Below are 24,148 nucleotides of genomic sequence, written 5' to 3' on the forward strand. Positions count from 1 at the left end.
ATGCAGGGATAAGATAAACCCCACAGAGGATCACACACTACCATGTGAGTCGGAGTCGGTTTCACGCATCTAGGCATTACGACAGTAGTCAGTTTAGTCTCTTGTAACCCTAACCTCGTCGGATAAATAAGACGAGTTAGGGACCCCTTACAAAATGATTGTATCCTCTAATAGGCTAGCTAGAGCATAGACCTCATACATTATGTAACCTTTAACTCAAGAGCAATTCAACCATAGTAACGCACATGACGTAGGGTATTACACATCTCTGCGACCCGAACCTATATAAATATATGTGTTCCGTCGTGCTAAGGCACGAACCATCGAGCTACCCATCGATCTCGCCATCCTACGAACAAAAGCACTGCGTGTGATGTCACGTAGGGCATTGCCGGTGCTAGACACCGACAGAACCCACGGGAGCGGGAAAGGTCAATGATGTGGAGGGCGGCACAAACAGTGGAGACAAAAGCAAGGGCGTGCGTTGGGGACGCGCACATAGAGGGGCCGCGATTGCTGCTAGGCCACGGCTTGGGAGGCCGAGATCTAGCGGCCTAGCGACGAGAACCGTCGCCTCGAAGAGGATTCACGACATACCTAGGCTGCGATTGCAAGTGCTGCGAGGGAGTTTGATATATAGTGGCTTAACGACGAGAACCGCTACCTCGGAGAGGATCACGACAGATCTAGGGTTTGAAGTGCAGGATCGGCCAGTAGCCCGGGATGGAGAGCGCGACGGATGTAGGTTGCTATAGGTAAATCGATTTTTTTTGTATAATAGTCACCGACGTCAATAGAATAGGTTGACTGGACCGCAAGTCCACAAGTTTGATTTAAAAATTTATAAAGAGTTTTTTTTACAAAAGCACCGACGGTGATAGGTGAAATCGTTGAAACATGTGGTTGTACATAATAAATAACTAGGTATATGCCCGTGCGTTGCTACGGAATCAATATGATGAAATACATTATATGAAAACACTAATTGTTGTTCTATTCTTTTGTTAGCATCGCTAAAAGTGGATGTTTACATACCTTAAAAGATACAATATGACATAATTTGAATAGTATGACAGAAGATTCAATCATATACTTGAGTAATACTTATTGCACTATCCAGACTCCAGAGTCACATAATTTCTCACATACACACAAGTAACACACAGATATTGTGACACACCACAGGCAACAACCTAAACATCACTCTTCACTCAAGAATTGTAGCCATCTTGATCATCATAGTACTTGAACCACATCATGATCCCTCCATATTTCCCTGAGTTATTGATCAATGGAAGCACCTAAGACTTGATGTCATCAGCGAGTATAAAACCACTCCCAGCTGCCTGAGGCGAAGATAGGAGGCCAAGAAATATCTGATTCACAAAAATTGATAGCCACTGCTTCCATGAATCAGCAAGACCAGTTGTTGTGATTTTTTGTTGGGTATTATAAATTAAATCACTTACATGACTTATATCTTCGCACATTATTCAATCAGACCAGATAGGATAGCTGTGACAAGCCATATGTCATCCTTTGGCATTTCTAGACTTCCAATAAGAGTGACCTGAAAGGAAACATCATTCAGATAGATGAAGATAAAATATAAGCAGCATGTTTAATAACGAAAGCATCAATGACATACCAAACCAATCACAACAGAAATTAGAAAGCTGAAACAAAGAACAACATCACAAGTTCACCCAAACCACAGGGTCACTTTTGGGTCAAACAATTAGCAAAGACCGAAGAGAGTGGGAGTCATATCATGAAGCAAAGAAAAATGGTGAAATGGTTTGGTGCAAAATATAACTACCATAGGACTGAAACATACTGCACAAGCTTTAAATTTCTATCATGATATATTATTTGGAGTACACTTGAACACAACAAATTCAATAATATAATCGTGGGGCTACTGATAACTACTGAAATTAGGAATAATCACAATGGGAGGTTATACGCCAAACACACAAAAAAAATCCATTCAGGAGCACACAGGGTTAAGTGTGAGACAGAGACACAAACCTCTCGACCACCGCCAATATCCATTTTCCCAACTTTGCTCCCACATGGCGTCACGCGCTTGACAGTAAAAAAACAGGAAGATTGTAAACATCGAGCAATTCTTAATAATAAATATATAACATTGACCCTGAAAAATAGGAAACATCAGTGACTTTTATATGTACACAGACCACAACTTTTGCAAGAAACCAGCATCTAGTTAAACAGCTGCAGAATGTTTCTAGCGAGCACACATGATTGTGATTCCATTATCCCAGTCATAAAAGCTGAGATATCCAATAGACATGCATAAAACATCTAAGCAATAGTTTAGAGAAACAACGACTTAGGGGTAAAACATTACGCTTATGAACATCTACAAGTCTGTGAAGTGAGGCAAGCTATCTTCATGTTCTCTAAAACAGGTGTGGCATGGCATAAGGCTATGAGGTGGTTATTTGCACAACTGAACACAAAATCTATGAACACGCTAACAAAGTAACAATAGCATGCATCCAGAATATGAGCTTGAAGAACCTATGTTGTATGATTAACCACACATGCGAGCACTAAAAACTACTCTATATACAACTTAGCATCCAGAAAAGAAGTCTGAAAAATCAAAATTCTGTTCATTGAAAAGAAATCACAAGACAATTTCAAATCCTAAAGAGAACACACCTGGTGCGTAAAAGCTAAGCATTCTGTTGGCATGGTACCTGCATGATCAAGGTGCAATCAATATGAGTATCCTTGAGCATGGTACATTCTTGACTATTAATTGAGAATTTGGGAGATAAGCATCAGCCACATCCTTAATAGAAGTAAAACACTTCTTGTATATAAAGAGAGAAGCCAATGTTAATGCTTAGCACAAGTAGTGTCAAGTGTAAATGATTGTGTTCTGTGTTAATTCATTCTTTAACAGTCCCTTGTCATCAAGGACATATATCTATAGCATTACATTTCAAGACAATAGAAGCAGTGTTGGGTGACCAAAGTAATTATACATCCAGCACACTCATGATAGAAGAAATGCTATGGTGTAATCAGCATAAGTAAACAGGACAAATGGTTCAGCATGGAGAATGAGGATCTACATATTAACAACAGTTTATCTCGGCGTTATGAAATAGAAGAAAGTAGAAATCATGTTATAATTTATTTTTCTGGCTCAAGAGACCGATGGCTGCACCAAGATAAAGAGAATTTGTGTTGACTCGGGTCAAATGAGTGAGAACACTTGGAAAAAATCAAATAAATTAAAATAGTTATCCAGCTAAAATGCCTTAGTAGATTCAGTCAAAGAGGAATCCAGAGTTTGTTTTATAAGAAATGTTCATTTCTAAAAATACCAAAGCATCAAGAAATCTTTAGAAACTAATAGATTGTTCATCAGGCACATGTTGATTTCCATGCAGAGACAGAAACTTACGCGATGACAAGGTTGGCAAGTCTCCCTAAGGTTGGCAAGTCTCCCTAAGCTCTACGACAACCCCGAGTTGCTCTAGAACACGCCAGCCATTAACATGGACACCAATGGAGCCACCATATACTCTCAGTCTTCGACTTCTCCAACACAAGGCTCACAATTCCTTTCCTGCAGGATGTGAACCAATCAGCAACAGAACGTTTTTGTTGTTGACATGGCAGCAAAGTACTTCAAAAATCAAAACCGAACCTAAGGTTTGCCATCCTAATTTGTCTATTTCAGCAAGGGACTATATGTGACAGGTGGTGGGCGCGCCTGCACGCCTATGCACAGGCATCTTATACGCACATATAGAAGCAACCATACAGGCAACCCTGAGAAATGATTTCACATCGTTTGATAGCATCCTTATTCCCTTTATTTTGGCTAGAACTAATCCCAACCTAGAGCATAGCACAGACGCATACAAAGGCAATCGGCTTACCTCTCCTCCTAACGGAGTAGCCTCTGATCCTTCGCTTTGATGGAGATACAGTGGAAGGCCTGAAAACAAAAAAGGAGAGGTTAGGCGAGGAGGATCTGAGCGACCATCGTGGGGAAGGAACAAGGCAAGGATTGCGTAGATCTGGTCATTATATTCCAACATCCTCCATCGATTGACTGGCATACGACCAAAATCAACAAGTGGATCTCGCCAGATAAAGATCTGGTGCGGTGCGTGTAGACTCACCTGAGACGAAAGGGAGGAGGGAGGTCGCCGGAGGGGAACGATTCCTTGGCCCGAGGAGATCTTGTAGGCCCCTGTCCGCCCTGAGCCCATAGAGGCAGGCGAAGACCCCGAATACGGCGGCGGACAGCAAACAACAAAACGGCTTCATTGTAGCAATGAACATATTCAACTGGAACCTACCATTGCAAATTCAGCACAGCCATGGCTGAAACCTTTTAAGTAGAAAGGAGTAGCTTCTGATAGACACCAGACTATGAAGCCGAATGGAGACAAATTAGGATAAACAACAAAATATGAAGAGCTTAACGTATTCTTAGTTTAGAAGTGATAAATAAATTAAGACAATGCCAAGCATGCATATACCTGAGAGAGTAAAGATTAGAGGAGATATGACACTTGTGGTCTCGAGCTTATTCCAGTGATGCACCCTTGGACCATTTCCTTGATTAAAACTTAAATAATGCAAAACTTCATTTGCGTTCATATATATTAGGAAGTTGCTTGTGATTCATCCATGTTCATATATATTAGGAAAAGCAAAAACAGATTGGCATAATACCTTTCGTGTTCCGCAGCAGCTACATCTCCCACCGGTTCCGCAGCAGCTTTATTCCCGGGATCGGCAGCTTCAACATCGCCTTGCAATAGTGGGGGAAAGTATAAGGATGACCAACAACAACAAACAAGATTAGAGTACAGAAGAATACATATGGGACATTTTGTAGAGCAACAAGGCATTAGGTAGAGTTCATATTACACACCTCTTATTGTCTCCCTTGTTCTTTTGGAGAAAATTCATCAAGCACGAACAACACATAAATTCCAATGCGAACCATAAACCACAATGATCATACGTTAATTCAATACTAAAGCAACAAATTAAAAAGAACCCAAATTCGCTGCAAGCTGTGAAACTCTAACTTTGAAACGCCTGGGGTTTCCTGCACAAATAAATAGTAATATAAGATAAATAAAGGCACTATATCGGATCATACGACACAACTTAATTTATTAGTTTAGTTTTTTTCAAAGGTACTGCTTTATGGAAAAGCTTAAAGATGATCTTATTAAACCCAAGGATCATCGACAACATATTCAGTTTTTTTTCAGAGGTGCTGCTTTATATACAGGCAGCTCCACACTGAATCAGCAACAAAGCACATCACTTTAAACAAACTTATATGACTAAGCGCATTGAATTAATTGAATTAGAGATCAGATATTTAGAGATCAGACCAACAGAATCCAAAGTGCACATCCAGTTACTTTATGTTCCCAAAAATGGGCATAAAGGAGTGCAATGCAGGTGAAGTACTTGCACAGTAGAACTATGTTCAATACTAATGGCAAACGTCAAACTTAAAATAAGATCAAATCCATCGGATTCTGATATGATACAGTCAACTAATTCATCTTGTGTACTACAATCTACCACATAAACACCACTTAGTAGACACCCTTTTTTCTTTAATCTAGGGAACTGAACAACCAACTTATAAGCAAAAGATCAAAGCAATGCCATTTCATTGATTGTCAAACATATCCTGTAAAATCACTTATTTGGTGCAAGTGTGCAACCAAACTATTAAGAGCATCCAATCTAGATCCAACCATTAAGCATACCTTTTCCAATATATGTAATAGGTATGTTTTGAATTGTCGAACACCACGTCCACCTGAGTTTGTGTCCATAGCATGAATGTTCTCCAAGGAGCAGCGACCAACAAATCAAAACAACATAAGGTAACTAGATGTGGTGATGATTTTTGGGACAAGAAAATAGATTAAGTTGCGGAATAATATATAAAGAAGCTCGATGAGATGACTTAAATATCAATGGTATTGAAGAAATTGTAGGCGATAAATGGACAATCCTCACCCTCACCTACCCCTACTCTGATCCAAGCATATCCCCTGGCACCGAGGAGGGCACCATGATCCATGTAGTAGCCTCCTAGCCAGCCTTGACGATAGCGCAGCTACATCTCCCACCGGTTCCGCAGCAGCTTTATTCCCGGGATCGATAGCTTCAACATCGCCTTGCAATAGTGGGGGAAAGTATAAGGATGACCAACAACAACAAACAAGATTAGAGTACAGAAGAATACATATGGGACATTTTGTATAGCAACAAGGCATTAGGTAGAGTTCATATTACACACCTCTCATTGTCTCCCTTGTTCCTTTGGAGAAAATTCATCAAGCACGAACAACACATAAATTCCAATGTGAACCATAAACCACAATGATCATACGTTAATTCAATACTAAAGCAACAAATTAAAAAGAACCCAAATTCACTGCAAGCTGTGAAACTCTAACTTTGAAATGTCTGGGTTTCCTGCACAAATAAATAGTAATATAAGATAAATAAAGGCACTATATCGGATCATACGACACAACTTAATTTATTAGTTCAGTTTTTTTCAGAGGTGCTGCTTTATGGAAAAGCTTAAAGATGATCTTATTAAACCCAAGGATCATCGACAACATATTCAGCACTCTAGTGGCAGTCGACATTAGGGGAAATGGGAAAAGTGCCTACAGAAGATAGTCAAAATAGCAGCTAATAACAGTAAAAAAATGGAACTCTAGACACTAAATCCTGGTTGATGCCTGGAATGGGGACTGTCGGCCAGGCTACTTGAATGCTTGATCAACCCCAGGCGTTGGAAATTGTACTCCAAAGAATATGCAAACTCAAATTTGGCAAGAGTTTTTGACCCGAGGGAGTATATCTAAAATGTGTATAAAATTATGGTACAAATTCACACTTCACCTAATTATACCAGTTCCTGTAAAGAAAAATTCTATACATTTAATTACATTTCTGTTTTATTCCTAATGCATACGGAAGATTAAGAATTTCAGCTGCAAACTCTGGTGCAATCCATGTTTTTATAAGGCAACAATACATTCTGTACGCAAATATAATGGACCACAAATATATTCTGTAGGCACTCACCTAGTAAGGGAACGACGCGGTCGATGCAATGGCCGCAGACGCAGCACTACCGCGAGCGGGTGGCGCGTACCACGAGCGCGAGCAGGAGGAGACCGTAGAGGCACCAGTGCGGCTGACGGACCCGCAGAGCGTGAGGAGGCCTGTCTCCCACGGCGAAACGCCTACTTTGACATCTGCCGAGGTGAAACGCGTAGCGGATCAGGAGGCGGAAGTGGAGACGCCGAACATGGACTCCGACGTGGACAATGTCGGGCGGTGGAGTAGCCGATGGAGCGAGGACGATGGAGATCGGAGTAGGAGCAATTCCCCCACGATGAAGCAGCCATTTGGCCACCGCGGAGCACGGGTCCTCCGCTCTACGTACCCGTGCGAGAGAGGTATTTCCCTCGTCAAGAATCAAACCGTGGAAATAGTATGCGGCAGCTTGAGATAAACATGTAAAATAGATGTCATACAGTAGAAATGCTTAAAAGATTAAACATTAGAGAATTACATCGTCTGGAGAAAATTTAGCCTGTTTTATTTAGACAAGAATTTACAGCTTAAAAAGAATGATAACTTAAGATCAGGGCACTACCATCCAACTGCCAGCGCCGAACTGAAATAAACAGCTAGATATCTTCTAGGACCACTTAAATAAACAACTAGATATCTTCTAGGACCACTTAACATTTCAACCATGGGCCCAATAGAGTTCAAAGAGAAACAATTGAATTGCATCATTATGACAACATCCAACAGGTAGGAAGTTAGCTGATATTTTTTCTATGAAATATAAAACCCAATTCTAACATAAAAACATACTGCAAGGTGGGTGAGATTTGCATGAAGTAGAGATGATGTTGCCAAACGCCAAAACTGTCCTCTATCAATCAGACTGTTGATCTTTCATTGCAAATGTTGGTCATAACTGTATTAGATTAACGAAATTAACAGCGCATAACTGAAATAGAAATTCCAACCAAGACACAAACCTTGGCTCCCCACATAAGAAGCTTTCCTTGTGATGCTACCTGAGCGACATAAGCGCTTCGTTGAGAGCAAAAGGAAGGGTGTTAAACAACAAATGTACCATAGGATTGGAGCTACTATCACATAAACTCAAATTGTCCACCGACTTACAGGACATTAAGAGCAAGAAGGACATTAGTCTAGAGCCTCTTCTTGGAATTGATTCCACAAGGCTGTCTGGACAACAACTTCTCGTTACTGATGTATCTACCCCCTGACCCATTCCCACTGAATAGAGCAGAGCTGCAAACATAAGGTGCAGAGAACACATTCCCTATCGCGGCAAGAATGTGGAATGTTGCAAACGATTCTGATCCTTCAAACCAAAAGCTACCCATTTTCGTCAAGGCATCAAGATGTCGCACCTCCTAGAGTAGCAAGGTTTACTTGACATTAAGTATTTGATCGAGCACACACACAAAAATCTCCATCCAATCAACAATGACCGTGAGAGCTCAGTCAACAACAGACTAAAGCCTGTTTGGTTGGGAACAGACTAAGTAAACGCTATCATGGTATGCATCCCAAGTTACAACCAAATGAAAGGCGAGGCGAGGCACGGTACCGGTGAGCGGAGGAGGCCGGCGAAGCGGCGACGGAGAGCGCGGCCGACTTGCGCGCCTGCGAAGGCTGCAACGACGGTCGGCCTCCAATAGCCGCTGTCTCCGCCACCATCGCTGCCGCTGCTGCGGCAAGAGGAGTAGCCGGGTGGGGGCGGGGCAGGCCACGGGAAGGAGAAGGGGAGCAACAGCCACGAAGCCATGGGCACCACCGCCGCCTGCGTGCGTGCGTCTAGGGAGCTAGGTGGGGGCGTGGGCTGGGGACGGGTATCGCGCGACATGCTGGGGATCCATGCGCACGCTCCTCCTCCTCGCCACCGCTGCACGAGCGACGTAGATCGGTCAAGCCAGTCACCCGCCGGTTGGCGCGGCGGAGGCGACAGGGTAAGGAGATTAGCTTGCGGGGGGGAGAGTACAGGTACCGGGGGCGATGGATCTGGGCTTAGCGGAGGCGACGGCGCCAACGGCGTGCAGAGCGGAGGACGCAACAACCGCCATTGGTCTTGTCGAGGAGCGGAGATGGGCTGGGCAGCACACAACCGCGGGGGGAGGTGGGATGGACAGAAGTGACAGCGAGGTGTGTGCAGCACGGGTGGGAGGCGAAATCGCTGGAGGGGAAGGGACAGGAGAGCAGATGCGGGGTGTGTGTGCGACGCGGGGGGTGGCGGGATGACCGGAGGGGATGGGCGAGGGAGGGGCGGGGATGATGCGGCGCCCGTGGCGGCGGACGAGAGCGGGGGCAGAGGCACCGCGAGCGAAGGTGTGGTTCAGCGGCGGCACGGTGAAGGCTGTGAATCCCCCTGGCCGCGGGCATCGCAGGGACGGGGACGGGGCAAGCATCGACGCATGGGGTGGTTGCGCGGGCCGATGATGGCGGGCGGCGATAGATAGTGCGATGATGGTGGGCGGCGATGGAGGGTTCCTGGAATTGCGCGGCCAAGAGCGAGGCAAGGGGAGGATGTCGGAGGCAGGCAGAACCGTGCGCCAGGCCAATGTGCCCACAGCTCAGGAATCCCCACAGCTCACACAGGCACACAGCTCCTCTTGGCGGCGCCTCTGACTTCTCCTTTTTCGTCGCCCTTCTCCTTTTTCGTCGCCTTCGATCGGCGGCCGCCTCCTTCCTCCACTTCCGTCCCTTCACCGAGCCGCCGCCGCCACTATGAAGGGACCCGGCCTCTTCTCCGACATCGGCAAGAAGGCCAAGGGTACTTCCTGGTCTCCTCGCTATCGTCGTCATCTCTCTCTAACTAGCTCGGATTTCCCGGTTTGTGGTTTGTGATCTGCAGATCTACTCAGTAAGGACTACACTTACGACCAGAAGCTGACCATCTCCACCGCCAGCGCCTCTGGACTGGTAAGATCCGACCGCGCTCGTGTGATTCCATTTCCATGCTGCCTGGTTCCTGTTCGCTTGTCCGTGCTCGTGACGCCTGATCTGGTAGTTGTGGCTGTGTTCAGCGTCGGGATGTCGCCGTGCGGTACGCAGGCTGGTCGCTAAGTGTGTCTCGTTAGGTGTTTGTTACGTTGCTAATTTTGAATCTGCCCTACCAATTTGTCTACGATTTATGTGGTAGTTGTATCTGTAGTTCTGCGTGTTGGTATTTGAGGGTACAAAGTGTCTGGTGCTTGTTAACTGTGACTGAACGATGGAAAATTATAATTTGGTCATTTCCTTGTAGATAGTTGCTTGTTGAGTACTTGAGCACGATCATTAAGTACTGCCGACACTAGCAGGTGTATTTTAGATTCTGTGTTTGACCTTTGTTTCCGCTGGTACATTGGTGGTCAGGATCTGAGCTTATACTGATTTGTGAAGTTGCTAAGGTTTATGTGCCTGAAGAAATGAGTTGGTTCTTGACTTGCTTGTTTTAAATTCTTCTGTTGTTCATGCCTTGTTTCTTCATTGCACCATCATATTACTCTTTCTGCAGTTCTGCCTACCATTCTGATTACATAAGTACTGAATAAGTGTAGCTGCTTGTATTCTATTGAAGCAATTAACGTCATTGTTGGAATTGGTTTCGGTAGAGTTGCACTTTTAGTTGCTTGTGTTCTTTAGAAAATTCTATCTGTTTTAGTACAACCTATCACGATTTCTCCTGTTGCTGCCTTATGTTTTCACTGTGTTGGCATATGTACATGACATGCTCTGTTATACATTTCTGTTGTCATAAATATTTGGTAGTTCCACTTGCCAAATTTCTCGTATCTGTCAGTATCTTACCAACACAAACACATCTCTGGTGTCACCATGTTAGTGTTTTGAGCGTTGATACCTGATACTTGCCAGTTAGTGTATCCAATGATGGGATGTGCAGTTACATTTTCTTCCTGCTTCAAACCTGATTTGTGATTTCATCGGTTAATGTGTGCAGTTCATTTGGTGTACTAAGTTTTTTTATTTCACAAAATGTATCCATGATCATATTCTTAAAATTAGCTTAAGTTATATTTGGCAAATTGCTGAATCAGGCGCCCAAAAATAGGTTGGATTCTGGCACCCATATTGGATATGCCTGGACCAATTTGCCTTTATGCTTAATGATCAGTCTTACTATAGCAACTACCATTCGCTGACTGAATTGAACTATCATAAAAGCTGTCTTTACTTGAGCATGATATATTAACTATATTAAAGTGCAACTTGGTGATTCAGTAATGTATTACTGAACTGAACTATCACAAAATCTGTCTTGACTTGAGCATGATATATTAACTATATTAAAGTGCAACTTGGTGATTCAGTAATGTATTACTGAATCAAATTGTCAATTGGTCATGAGGAGATAGACATACAATCAATTAATTTACTCATCTTAAATTTGAAAAACTAAAAAAATTCGACCTGCAGGGGTAAGACTGCCCCCACGACATTATATTAAGAAGATCTCACGTAGGTTGAGAAAACCACCGAACCCCTGCCCCATCCATACACATCGACACCGTAGCCCATGTGAGTACGACCTTGACCGGGCCAGGTCTTAGACCTGTGCTTTGGCGTTGGGCAAACGAGGGGATTTTTTTTTAACCACAACCTAAAAATTCGCTCCCATGGAGAGTCGAACCCAGGACCTGAGGAGTGCTACTCAGACCACCTAACCAACTCGGCTAGAGGTCCTTTTGTAAATTTGAAAAACTAAGACTAGACGTACATGCAACTGTATGGATAATAATTGCTCACCGCCCTGTAAGCCGTTGAAACCACATCGATAATGTTATTTTGAGTATTCACTTTTTTTAATGTATGGGTTATGATCTTGTGTACTCTGTTTGCTGTGATATGGCATCATTTTGCTTCTTTCAGCAACAGTAAACCGATATATTTATATATCCTTTTCATTGTATGCTTCTACAGCACTATTTTGAAACATGTTAAACGGGTATATTTGCATATCCTTTTCATTTTATGTTTCTACAGCACTATTTTGAAACATGTTTATCAAAATACCGTCCAAAGTTAGTTAAAAAAGTTCTGTTGTTAACTGCTATATGGCAATACTAGTATACTTTCTGTTGTTTGAACTTATTTTCTTTATATATGAATTGTGTCTTTATGAACATGCTTCTCATGGCTATCCGTTTTTAGGGCCTGACTTCCACAGCTGTGAAGAAAGGAGGGCTTTATTCTCTTGATGTCAGTTCAGTTTACAAGTACAAGAATACCACTGTTGATGTTAAAGTGGACACTGAATCAAATGTTAGTGGCATGAAACACTTAAATTTATCATTTACTCTTTGTAGCTTATAACTAGACGTAAACCTGTAACACTTTTATATGATTCCTTCAGATCTCTACTACATTGACCGTGTTGGACGCCTTGCCATGCACAAAGCTTGTCACTTCTGTGAAGCTGCCTGACTACAATTATGGAAAGGTATTATTTCCATTAGGACCTGTTTGGTTTCCAGGAATTGAGAGGAACTGTAATTTAATCTAATGATAAAAAGGAAAGCACTTTCTAGATATTGGTTTCAATTGATGGGATCCAAACATGCTCTTAATTCCAAGTTTTGGTTATTGAATTAGAACAGGCCCTTTAGTGTATGTGTTCTTTGTACCAGGTGGAGCTGCAATACTTCCATGAGAATGCAACTTTTGCCACTGTTGTTGGCACGAAGCCTTCTCCAGTGATTGATCTTTCTGGGACAGTAGGTGCTCAAGGAGTTGCATTTGGTGCAGAAGCTGGGTATGACACTGCTACGGGAAAATTTACCAAGTACACTGCTGCAATTGGTGTAACCAAGCCAGACTACCATGCTGCATTCATTCTGTAAGCCCATGTTTCACTGTGATTTGAGTGGCTGAGGTTGGCACACAAGTATTGAATATTGATACACCACGCCTACTTTTACAGGGCGGACAAAGGTGACACCATTAAAGTGTCAGGTGTTTATCACCTGGATGAGAAACAGAAGGCCTCAGCTGTGGCTGAGCTAACCCGGAGGCTTTCAACAAATCAGAACACACTCACAGTTGGTGGACTGTACACAGTTGATTCTCAGACAGCCGTGAAGGCAAGGCTCAACAACAATGGAACGCTTGCCGCGCTTCTTCAGCACGAGCTTAAACCCAAGTCACTCTTGACGATCTCTGGTGAATTCGACACCAAGGCTCTGGACAGACCCCCCAAGTTTGGCTTGGCGCTTGCGCTGAAGCCCTGATCAGATCACCCCGCAGCGATTGTTGGTGAATTTTGAATTCTTTGGTTGTTTTTCGCAAAGCTGTAGCCAATAATCCGTTCCACGAACCTTTTCTGTTATTCTGGCAAACGTTTGGAGCACTGTGGCTTAGATCCGGATGGGTCGTCTACAGGAATTTTACCTGCCTGCTTTTATTGTTGGAAGCATCTGGCCGTCGGTAGATGTACACTGTGCTCGCTTCTTTAGCACCTAGGCCTCTGCCACTGTGTTACTGAGTAGACGCTACGGTAATCTTTTGCATGCAGGATTAGCATGCTAATTTTGTGCGGTGTTTGATTTACCGCTCTTTACGGTCTACCACTTGTTTGGAGCTCATTTCTTCTGCGCATATGCATATATGGTGGTGTTGCTTTGTTGGGAGCAGGAACTGCATGTGGTCTCTATGGGATTAAGGCCTTGTTTGTTCCCTTCAAAATTATATAAGTTGGATTATGGTAGAAGAGTAAGAGAGTAAAATATTACTTTGGAACTACAAATAAGCTATCCGATGCTAGTTTATTTTAGCTTATTTGTGATTTTAAAATGATATTTTATTTTCGTACTCTTTCACTATATAATCCAGCTTAACATACCCTAAGCTCTGGACTGGACACGTCTATGGCAGATTAGGATTAGTATATGGCCCTTCCGTTTTTAAATATGGTGTTCAAGATAGGCTAATTAATTTGAAATGGGGTTATTGGTATATTCAAGATCGGAGGGAGATAGGCTTTGGCTGTTTGTTATTTCACTGTGGTCAACCTTAGAGAGCATTTTATTTCACTGTGTCGAGAACGCAGAGCGTGTGTGACAGGCTAGCAAAGTAGCAACCACCCCCCACAAACCACGCACTTTACGCTCCGGTAGTCCAGTGCTTCATCGGCGTACGTAGAGAGTAGAGGTCGACCGTTCGTGTGAATTCAGGTAGTTGTTCTGTGCTTGTGAGTTGGGTTCACTGTTGGGAATGTATTTATTACAGGTAAATACGAATAAACTGTGTAATTTGAATATCAGTTGTCTATAAGAACGGAGGAACATTGTAACGCCTTCCGTTGAATCCAAACCTTTTGCTTGTGCTGCTTCTTTCACTGTTGCAGTTTCTGCGTCAGTAGGAACGGGTTTACAACCCTTCCACAGAAAAAAAAAACTGCCATTTTTGCTACTCAGTGACTGTTATATTCAATTATTCATATCTCGATCGATCTTGTTGGCCCTTTTCCCCCTCCATGGGCACACAGTCAGCCATCCTGATCATATCACGAGGTAGTACTGTACTGTAATCACGACCGTCCAAAGAGGCACACGCCACATAGCACTCACTGACACTGGGAGCCGCAAAGCAGCTGGAAAATGCACGGCTGACAACGAGCTGCCCGTGCCAATCCGGCCGACCAGCACGACACCTGATCTCGGTTCTGACCGACAGACATAGCTAGGCAGGCAACGGCGCATCCCATTGGACAGAACCGCATCATTTTCCACCGGGCTTAGGCATGATTACCCGAAAAGCGGCAGGTTGCATGTGCTGCTTTGGGTTAGATAGATCGGTCCCACTGGCCAGTGGGCTCCCCACTCACTCTCGCTACGGCGACTGGCCGCTGCTTCCCGCCGGCTTCGAGTCCGAGGTTAGTCATGGCGTACATACGCTGCAGCTGAACTGCCGGCCGCCGGGCTCTGGGGTTCTGACCACTTTTCTCCAGATAGTATAGGGTCTAGGTTAGGGCAGGATTCACGTCGCAGTCTTTTAGTAAGTCCGCGTGCAGCCGATCGAAGTTACCTAACTATCGAGCACCAGCACGAGGAAACGATGACGGAGCGAGCTGTCGTCCGCGGTCCGGCCTTCTTCCTCCGGTCGAGACGGTAGCGCGAGGGCCGATCGAGCAGCGTGTGCGTGCGTGCATGTCAGCAACATGTAGGCATGTAGTAGCGTACTACGACGTAGGCGACGGTGCGCGCGTCCGTTATAGTCGTCTACGGTCTGCGGACGGAGTACCGAGAAGGAAGGGGAGAAGTTGCGGCGGTAGGCAAACAATGCGGGGGAGAGCTCGCGCAGGTCAACTCGGCCGCCGGCGACGAACGATCGAAGCTGTCCGAGGCCGGCCGGCCGGCCCGTCGATCGCCGCCCGCCTCACGTACGTTCCGGTGCGAGGCGATTCTGAATCCGGTCCAAGTCGCAGCAGGACCAAAAAAAAAAAGAACAGAACGGACGAGTTAAATGAATCAAATCGATTGACCTAATAAGCCGAACCCCTTTCTGCTCTCTATCTTTTGTCGCTCGATCCGCACTAACCGGCGCTTAAATCAAATGAGGCACGCGCCCGAGCTGACCACCTCAGAACAATCCGGTCGGTAATCACGCCAACTGTTAGGTGGACGCCGCTAGCCGGCCGGGATAGTGGAACGACCGAACTGAGAGCAAGCAGCTGATGTCTGATGAACAGCACATGGAGAGAGAGAGAGAGAGAGAGAGAGAGAGAGACGGATAAGAAGTGGTACTGCTATATACGGCATACGGTGTGATTATCCGGTGGCTAACCGTCCTGGGCGTGTGGTTCGCGTCAACAGAAACGTGGCGGTTTTATTTAGCCGAGTATTGCTATACTATACGGCTATACCGGCACCACGCAGTCCCATATGATTAGCCTGGACAGTCACTAGCTAGTAGTAGTCATCGTGCTTAACGCTATTAACCGCCCTGGGCGTGTGGTTCGCGTCAGCAGATACGTGACGACTTGAGAAATCTGGCCCGATCGAGCGGGCGGCGAGCGGAGAAGTCAATTCCAAGAGATTTGGCAGGGTGGGTTTCCGGCCTGCCTGCCTGACCAATCGAACCCATGTACGCACGCTATTGCTCGGGTCGGGTCTGGTTCGGCTTGGACGACCTCGTCGTCACTTCGCCGGCCGGCGTACTCCCGCAGGCGACCCATGTCCGATCCGCCTCGGTCGGAAAAGGCGTCCGAGGCCGGGCCGTTTCCACTACCCGCGTCCGCGTGCGCCCCCGTCCGCTCCGCCGGTTGCGTTGGAAGTCACGGGCCGGCCGCTCTCGTTCCGGTTTCCGGACGCCGCCGCCCGCCGCTGCCCACCTGCCGTGTGCTCGCACGCTCGCTCGGCGCCCGCGCGCGTCCGTCCAACGCCAGCTTACCGAACATAACGGCCACGGGTGGATGGATGGATGCGTCCATCCAAAATCACAGGCCGCGGCCGTGTCGTCACTGGTCATGCGGCGGTCACGTGCGTATTGCGCGGGGTGGTGGGGAAGTGGAAGTCAGCGGCGCGCGGTTGCGCAACGGCACGGGATGATGCCACCCAACGGGGCCGGAATTCCTCGCCCGCACGGATCCGCCCGCCAGTTTGCAGGGGACAGGTGGATGAGTAGGCTGTTCTTCTGGAGAAGACACGCCCCGCGGCCCGCGCAACCCAGCCAGTCACGCCACGCTTCTGCCAATCACGTCCTAAGCGAAGCGACACCATGTTTATTTAGCCTTTTCAGGTTCCAAACCCTTTTCGCCTATTAGTTTGCCTTATATTACATAACTGATTATTTGACTTTTCTTTTTTCCTATAAAATTGTCTGTTTTCTTTGCATATTACTAGTAGTTTCTTGATAATATCTCTCCCTTTCCTTTGCATGAATGGCCGTAAATCACTCTGATGATTGATTCGTTCTTCTCATTGGTTTTCTTACATGGCCGGTGGACTTTATCCGTAGCTAACCTTAGCTTGCAACAAATTAGCACGCAATAAAGAGTCGTTCCACCCCCTTATTATGCCTGTAAACTGCCACAACACTTGCTTGTCAACCAAAAAAAAAAGGATATGACAATACTGGCCGTGTTTATTATTTAGAGGATATGTATGCAATACTGTACTAAACAACGCAACGAACTATACTACGTCGTACGTTACGACACGCGTCGGTATCTACCTGGTAGGTTTAGCATATTCGAGTTATGAAATGAGGTAGCGATCTACTGTCCCACATCACAAACAACACATTCGTTTAACATAAGATTTACTGAAAGCTTAAAAAATATACTCACTCAGTTCAAGAATAGATCATTTTTTGAATTATTCATCGTCAGGTTTTTTTACGGTTTACTGAATTTATAAAAAAAACAATTAATTGTGATACCATATAAACATACAATGAAAATATAGTTTATAAGGTATATAATGATATTAATTTGCTGCCATGAATCTTGGTGCCCTTTTTTAAAATAAATTCAGCCAAACTTTTAAAAAAATAACTGCAGACATATCTTAAGATTAATAAAGTGAATGAAATATGTTATTTTGTAAACCTTGTTCGATACTAGCTACATGTGATAACAAATGTGGATGTTTTGGTTTTTCTCTTTGGGTTGGCTCCCGAACTATTGAATTGGCTTGTTTTAAGTACTGTATTAATGAAAATTTGATGGAGAGTTCAATATTAGTGAAAAAGTACATATAAATATATGTAATTATATTAATATGTGGCCATTACACTCAGGTAGAGAGAAAGTAGAAAAGAACAACTAAACTTATGTTATCTCACACCTAGAGTTACACTTTTTAAAAAAAAAAAATTAAACTCTAGAAGTACGTGGAGAGAGAGAGAGAGAGAATGTTTGCCAGATGCGTGCATCCTAAATTCAAAATATGTTGTGACAGACGAGTACCTATATAGATAAGGTAACGGTTTGCCAATGCGTGCATCCCAAATCCGAATCCCAGAGGCCACAGGCGTGTCGTCATGCGGCCGGGCTAGCGCCTAGCGGCGCACGGTTGCGCAACTGCACGGGATGTCGGGATGCCAACGAACGGGCCCGGAACTCCTCGCCCGCACGGATCCGTTTGCGGCTGCAGCCAATCTGCAGGTGCGGCAGGGGGCAAACTGTCCGAGTAGGGTAGTCCGGAAAAGACAGACATGCCCGCCCAACCCAATCAGCTTTCTGTAAATTGCGAGAAGGCTCTATCGTAAAAAAAAAAACTGCAACAATACCGATCGCAAATGACATTCTCTCTCAAATGACAGTCTAACTATTAATTTATTTATTTTATTTGTGATCTTAGGTATCGTATATTTTATAAAATATAACATAAATGGTAATGGTAACGATGCATTAGCAAACGACAGACATCCAGGCGCGCATCATGGCGCAAGCGGCAAGCACCACAATGTATTTTTTTTTTTTTTTGCGAGAGTGTGGACGCGCGCTCCAATCCAGGGATTTCGGCCACCACCAAGCAAGCGAGATGGCGCAAGAAGCCGCACGTCCCGCGTACGCACGCATTGCACATACCCTGCATCTGTTGCCGCATCAGGCCCGGAGTCTGAAGTCTGAACCTTTAACGTGCACACCAGTAGTTGCTACTGTTAGCCTGCTATACTACAACTTTCCAAGATACTGCAAGCTGGAACTGGAACCTCAGCGCAGTTGATGCGGCCATTCATTCAGTTCAGTTCACCAAGCTAGAGCGGCCGGGGTGATTGGCAATGAACCATCGTCACAAGCAAGACAAAGAGTTCCTTTCATGCATCTTGCTTCCCAACCTCCCGCGGGCGCTTCCATCCGCGCTTGCGTTGCTGGCAATGCAATGCAAGCAGGCCGCGCGCGCCCATGGCCATGCATGCGCCCCGTGGTGTGGCGTAGGCGGGCTTGGCTGGCTGCTTGGCCGACGATGCGTGCGAGCGTGGGCTGACAACGCTCGGCCAGTCGCCAAACTAACGGATCGTCATTGTTAGCTCAATACTATGTTAGCCGATTCGATTCTTCGTCATCAGAATAATGACAAAAACACGCAGCAGCGAAACGAGCGAGGGAAGCAGTAGGAAACATTCCTTGTTTCCTAGTGTTTCCGGACAAGCTACAGCTTCCCAAACAAGGACGACTAGAGAACGTTATCATATATAGTAGATCGAACCTTGTTTGGAAGAATGAAACGGGACGATGACGTCAGAATTCCGTTATACTACTATTATACCATTACGCGCCACACGGCCCAAGACCATTACGCGCGTACCCATATTTTCTCCCATCCGTTTTGAACATCAAAACTAACCACCAGCCGGGAGCGGGAACCAAGCAACCCCCCCGGCAGCTAGGGCCGCGCGCAAGTTACCGGCCGGTCGGCCGCGGTGGTGCAGTAGCCAAGAAACCTCTATAAATAGATGAGCCCCAAGCAGATGCTGCGGCATGCACGGTGCAATTAGCTAGCCTAGCACTAGCAGCTGCAGCGCCTGGCCTCCTCCCTCTCTCTCTGCCTCTTCCTTCGGCCATCTCAGTATACGGCTGAGAGAGAGAGAGAGAGAGAGAGAGAGAGAGAGACGGTGAGAGATAACATGGAAGAGAGAGGGGTTCCAGCAATGGGGAGAACCTTGTTCCTGCCGCTGCTGTGGATCGCCATGCTGACGAGTGGTAAAGCTCGAGCTAGCTAGCTAGCCTCTTCTTCAATTCAATTCGTTCTCTACTAACTTCTCTTCAGTTCATCCTGATGATCTCCTTCATTGGCTACGGGTTACTAGAAACTAGTATTTAATCACATCGTCGTCGACGTTGTCTTTCCTCGCAGCTGCTCGCGTGGTGCAATGTCTTCCTTACGACTACTCGTCCAGCTCTGAGGTATGCATGCGGCCTAACTAACCTCGTCTCTCCCTCTTCGTTCCCTCTCTCTCTAAGCTAGCTATAGCTCATCCATCGGCTGCCCAACTTTGCATACATTGTTACTTACCGTGCCGCAATCACTAACAGCTTCCCATCGCATTGCGCATGTCACGCATTAATTTACTGCGCTACTATTTGCGTTAACACCGGCCGTCGTTAGTCGCCTGTCGCCGGCCGGCGTATAACATGCGTGCGTGTGCGTGGGCCATCTCGTGCACTTGCCTACCTAGTAGCCTGCTAGCTGCTCTTGCTGGTTTCGCCTCTCGCTCCTCCGTCCCGTGCAGTGCGTGGGCGTGGCTCGTTTGTGCCGGTCGGCGTCCACTTACGATGAGGTGCACTCAACACTCGCTGGGGACGGGATTTTGACATGTCGCGTCGCGGGTGTAGGCACGCAGGTCACGGATGTTTAATTATTAGTGGCAATTAAAAAAAACCGGCCCCATCATGTGCGAACGTTGTTAATTTCTTTATTTACGCGAGCATGCACATCGGCCATGTGAACTCAGGACTTAATTTTGCATTGGTCCGTTGAACTCCAGGCGCAATAGTCTACCCCTTTTGATCGGGTATGCACGCACACATAGACGATCATGGGTTGGACCAAACGAGTACTAGGAGCGACGAGAATTCACCGCCATCCTGCCAAATTATTGTGCCCGCCTCCCCGATTGGAACAGGCCCAGATTAACATATGTTTCCAACGAGAACAGAATGATAGGTTGGCCAGGTGCCTAACTACACGCCCGCTCCCATGCATGACCATCTCGTTTAGTTTTCGATCGATCGAGTTCTTGACCCGGTCATTAGCTTCTGAAAATCACTAGAAAAAATAGTTAGCGGGTACACATCCTACGCCCCCAAAAAAAAATGCGTCCGGCTCGTAATCATGCGACGCGCCGAACTATAGCTTGTTATACACACACACAGACAACCAAAAACCAACCCACTGATCGACCGGTGTGTGCCGCAATGAGCACATTAAACTTTGCCGACGGTTGTTTCTGTATTGTCAATTTGTCAAACGCATCTTTATTAGTATAACTCTATATCGGCGTGTGACATGTCGACACGGTCAAACCCACAGCCTGAGCGCGCCAAGCAGAGGAGGGCGTGTGTACCCCAGTGTCCGCCACACACACCGGGTCGTCATGCTCATGCAGGACACCACTGAGCCTTAGCTTATTGGACACATCAGTGACCCTCACCAGCTTAACCAACCCTACTCAGATTAATCAGGTTGGTGACGATATTTTGTCATCATCGAATCGGCTAAAAAAAACGAGGTCTATTCCTGTGTGGATCCGTCCGGGTAGGGTAGGAAAGTCAGGGGGCTTCCGAGCAAAGTGACTCGCTTTCAGTTATTCTGCACGCCGCAGTTTGGTTTCACAGTAGTCAGCCTCAGCCACCCCAATTGTTTCTTCTGCCGAGTAGAACGTGGTTTTCTTTTGTTAGGCCGTCAGTTAGATACGCGATCACTTGGACCTATGCAGCCGGCTGACTCAGATATGGGTATGCGTATAGTACTCTGGTTGACCTGTAGTCAAATAATCCAAAAGGAGAGGTTGGAATAGACCAACAGGCAACAGCCATGGGGCTGCAAATGAGTGACAGTGCACCGAACAAAATCTGGCATGTGCGTACCTACTTAGCAGCCTTTTTATTTAGTCCACAGTTAGTTACCGTACGCAAAACTTTTCGATGGCTTTTACTGGGACCGTGACAGGCCGGCCCGGCACTCTTTTGACAGTTACAGACTTACATGGTGACTAAACTGCCGTTCACCCACCCACCCACCCGCAGAGTAGTAATGTTTACTGCGCGCTGTTGTTGTATGGATGGTGAAACTTGTGTTGACCTGAACTCTCGTGCACGCGAAACGCGTGGGCGCAGTGCTTGCCGGAGCCGCTGGAGCCTCAGTACGGCGGCGGCATCCTCCGGAACGCCAACTTCAGCGCGGGCCTCCAGGGCTGGTCGGCGTTCGGGTACGGCGCAGTGGAGGAAGGCCTGTCAGCGACCGGCAACGGCTACGGCGTGGCGCGGAACCGGACGCGGCCGTACCAGAGCGTCAGCCAGAAGGTGTACCTGCAGAACGACACGCACTACACCCTGTCAGGTCGGTGAGCTTTGGCTTCCGGAGGGCAAAAAAAAGATGGTCGCAGCGATGAATTATCGACTTATTAAAAGTTCTTTTTTTTGTCTTCTGGTACGTGCATGCAGCTTGGTTGCAGGTCAGCAATGGTAGCGCCGATGTCAGAGCCGTGGTGAAGACCGACGGCGAGTTCATCCACGCCGGCGCCGTCGAAGCGCGGTCCGGCTGCTGGTCCATCCTCAAAGGCGGCCTCACCGCGCCCGCATCCGGGGCGGCAGAACTCTACTTCGAGGTAAACTAGACGCACGGACCTGCCGCACCGCACTGCACTGCACTGCACCGCACTGCATGATGGTTGCAATTAGTGTCAGTCAGGCGGCCATAGCTCTGTTCCTACGGCTTATATTACAACATCTTGCTTGGCCCGTCGGATGCAGAGCAACGCGACGGTGGACATATGGGTGGACAGCGTCTCGCTGCAGCCTTTCTCCCGGGAGGAGTGGGCGGCGCACCACCACGCGGCCATCAAGTCGGCGCGCAAGAAGACGGTGCGGCTGCGCGCCAGGGACTCCGCCGGCAAGCCGGTGCCCGGCGCGCAGGTGCGCGTCGAGCACGTGCGGAGCGGCTTCCCGCTGGGGTCGGCCATGAGCGCGGAGATCCTGCAGAGCCCGGCGTACCAGCGGTGGTTCACGTCGCGGTTCACGGTGACCACCTTCGAGAACGAGATGAAGTGGTACAGCACGGAGCGGGTGCAGGGCCGCGAGGACTACTCGGTCCCCGACGCGATGCTCAGGTTCGCCAAGAGCCACGGCATCGCCGTGCGCGGCCACAACGTGTTCTGGGACCAGCCGAGCCAGCAGCCGGCGTGGGTGCGGTCGCTGTCGCAGCGGCAGCTCCAGCAGGCGACGGCGCGGCGGATCCGGTCGGTCATGTCGCGCTACGCCGGGCAGGTGATCGCGTGGGACGTGGTGAACGAGAACCTCCACTTCCAGTTCTTCGAGGACAAGTTCGGGTGGGACGCGTCGGCGGAGTTCTACCGCAGGGCGCACCAGATGGACGGGCAGGCGCTCATGTCCATGAACGAGTACAACACGCTGGAGTGGCCCGGGGACACGTTGGCCGGGCCCAGCAAGTACCTGGGCAAGCTGTTCCAGATCAAGAAGTTCCCGGGCAACGCCAACGACGCCAGGATGGCCATCGGCCTCGAGGGCCACTTCTCCGTGCCCAGCATCCCCTACATCCGCGCCGCGCTCGACACCATGTCAAAGGCCAACGCGCCCATCTGGCTCACCGAGATCGACGTCGCGCCGGGGCCCAACCAGGCGCACTACCTGGAGCAGATACTCAGGGAGGTGTACGCGCACCCGGCCGTGCACGGCATCATCCTCTGGACGGCGCGCCACCCGCAGGGGTGCTACGTCATGTGCCTCACCGACGACAACTTCAGGAACCTCCCCACCGGCGACGTCGTCGACAAGCTCATCGCCGAGTGGAAGACGCACTCGCTCGCCGGCGTGGCGGACGCCGACGGCTACTACGAGGCCGAGCTGTTCCACGGGGACTACAAGGTCACCGTCAGCCACCCGGTGGCCAACTCCACCGTGGTGCAGAGCCTGAGCATCGACAGGGAGACCGACACTGATAGCGAGTACACCATACACGTCTAGCCGCCTTAGCTCCTAGATAGCCTCCTTCCAAGGAGGATCCATATATACGCATATACACATGTGCATGATTGTGGGTCTAGAGTCTAGGGTATTGTGGTTTGTGATGTCGTTAGTCATATACACATACATATATGTATGGCGCCCGAGAGTGAGGCGATCCATGTGATGTATGTTCATATACAACAAAGGAGGAATTCCATTTGTTTCTTCGATCAATATACATACTTCCTTCTGTAGCTCTATATCTATCTCATCCCTGTGCCTGAGGACACAAATCGTACAAGAACAACCATTACCAATGACACTTAGTGCTGACACCTGCCTACTAGTACGAGGCTATTTTTTTTTGTGTGTGCT

General features: G+C 47.2%; 2 protein-coding genes and 1 pseudogene across 3 annotated transcripts; 2 read left to right on the plus strand and 1 right to left on the minus strand.

The window, feature by feature from the left end:
* Positions 1 to 1,029: 1,029 nt before the first annotated feature.
* Positions 1,030 to 9,724, minus strand: LOC100383514 (acidic endochitinase pseudogene; annotated as a pseudogene). The gene is made up of 15 exons (NR_159469.1): positions 9,131 to 9,724; positions 8,714 to 9,028; positions 7,138 to 7,310; positions 6,335 to 6,513; positions 6,062 to 6,211; positions 5,796 to 5,876; positions 4,732 to 5,113; positions 4,536 to 4,624; positions 4,173 to 4,348; positions 3,927 to 3,985; positions 3,446 to 3,610; positions 2,692 to 2,729; positions 2,032 to 2,088; positions 1,470 to 1,570; positions 1,030 to 1,376 (listed from the first exon to the last, which is right to left on the minus strand). The product of NR_159469.1 is annotated as an acidic endochitinase pseudogene (transcript).
* On the plus strand, positions 9,706 to 13,689 carry LOC100281095 (outer mitochondrial membrane protein porin). Its single transcript, NM_001154014.3, has 6 exons — positions 9,706 to 9,913; positions 9,995 to 10,062; positions 12,295 to 12,405; positions 12,497 to 12,583; positions 12,771 to 12,979; positions 13,064 to 13,689. The coding sequence occupies exons 1-6, from the start codon at positions 9,868 to 9,870 to the stop codon at positions 13,368 to 13,370; spliced, it is 828 nt and encodes a 275-aa protein (NP_001147486.2). The 5' UTR covers positions 9,706 to 9,867; the 3' UTR covers positions 13,371 to 13,689.
* A 5,860-nt stretch (positions 13,690 to 19,549) lies between these two features.
* Positions 19,550 to 24,031, plus strand: LOC103632224 (Glycosyl hydrolase family 10 protein). Its single transcript, XM_008654046.3, has 5 exons — positions 19,550 to 19,789; positions 19,944 to 19,993; positions 21,926 to 22,148; positions 22,253 to 22,416; positions 22,562 to 24,031. The coding sequence occupies exons 1-5, from the start codon at positions 19,714 to 19,716 to the stop codon at positions 23,789 to 23,791; spliced, it is 1,743 nt and encodes a 580-aa protein (XP_008652268.1). The 5' UTR covers positions 19,550 to 19,713; the 3' UTR covers positions 23,792 to 24,031.
* Positions 24,032 to 24,148: the final 117 nt, after the last annotated feature.

The sequence above is a fragment of the Zea mays genome, chromosome 1, assembly GCF_902167145.1.
Source record: "Zea mays cultivar B73 chromosome 1, Zm-B73-REFERENCE-NAM-5.0, whole genome shotgun sequence".
Taxonomy (NCBI): domain Eukaryota; kingdom Viridiplantae; phylum Streptophyta; class Magnoliopsida; order Poales; family Poaceae; genus Zea; species Zea mays.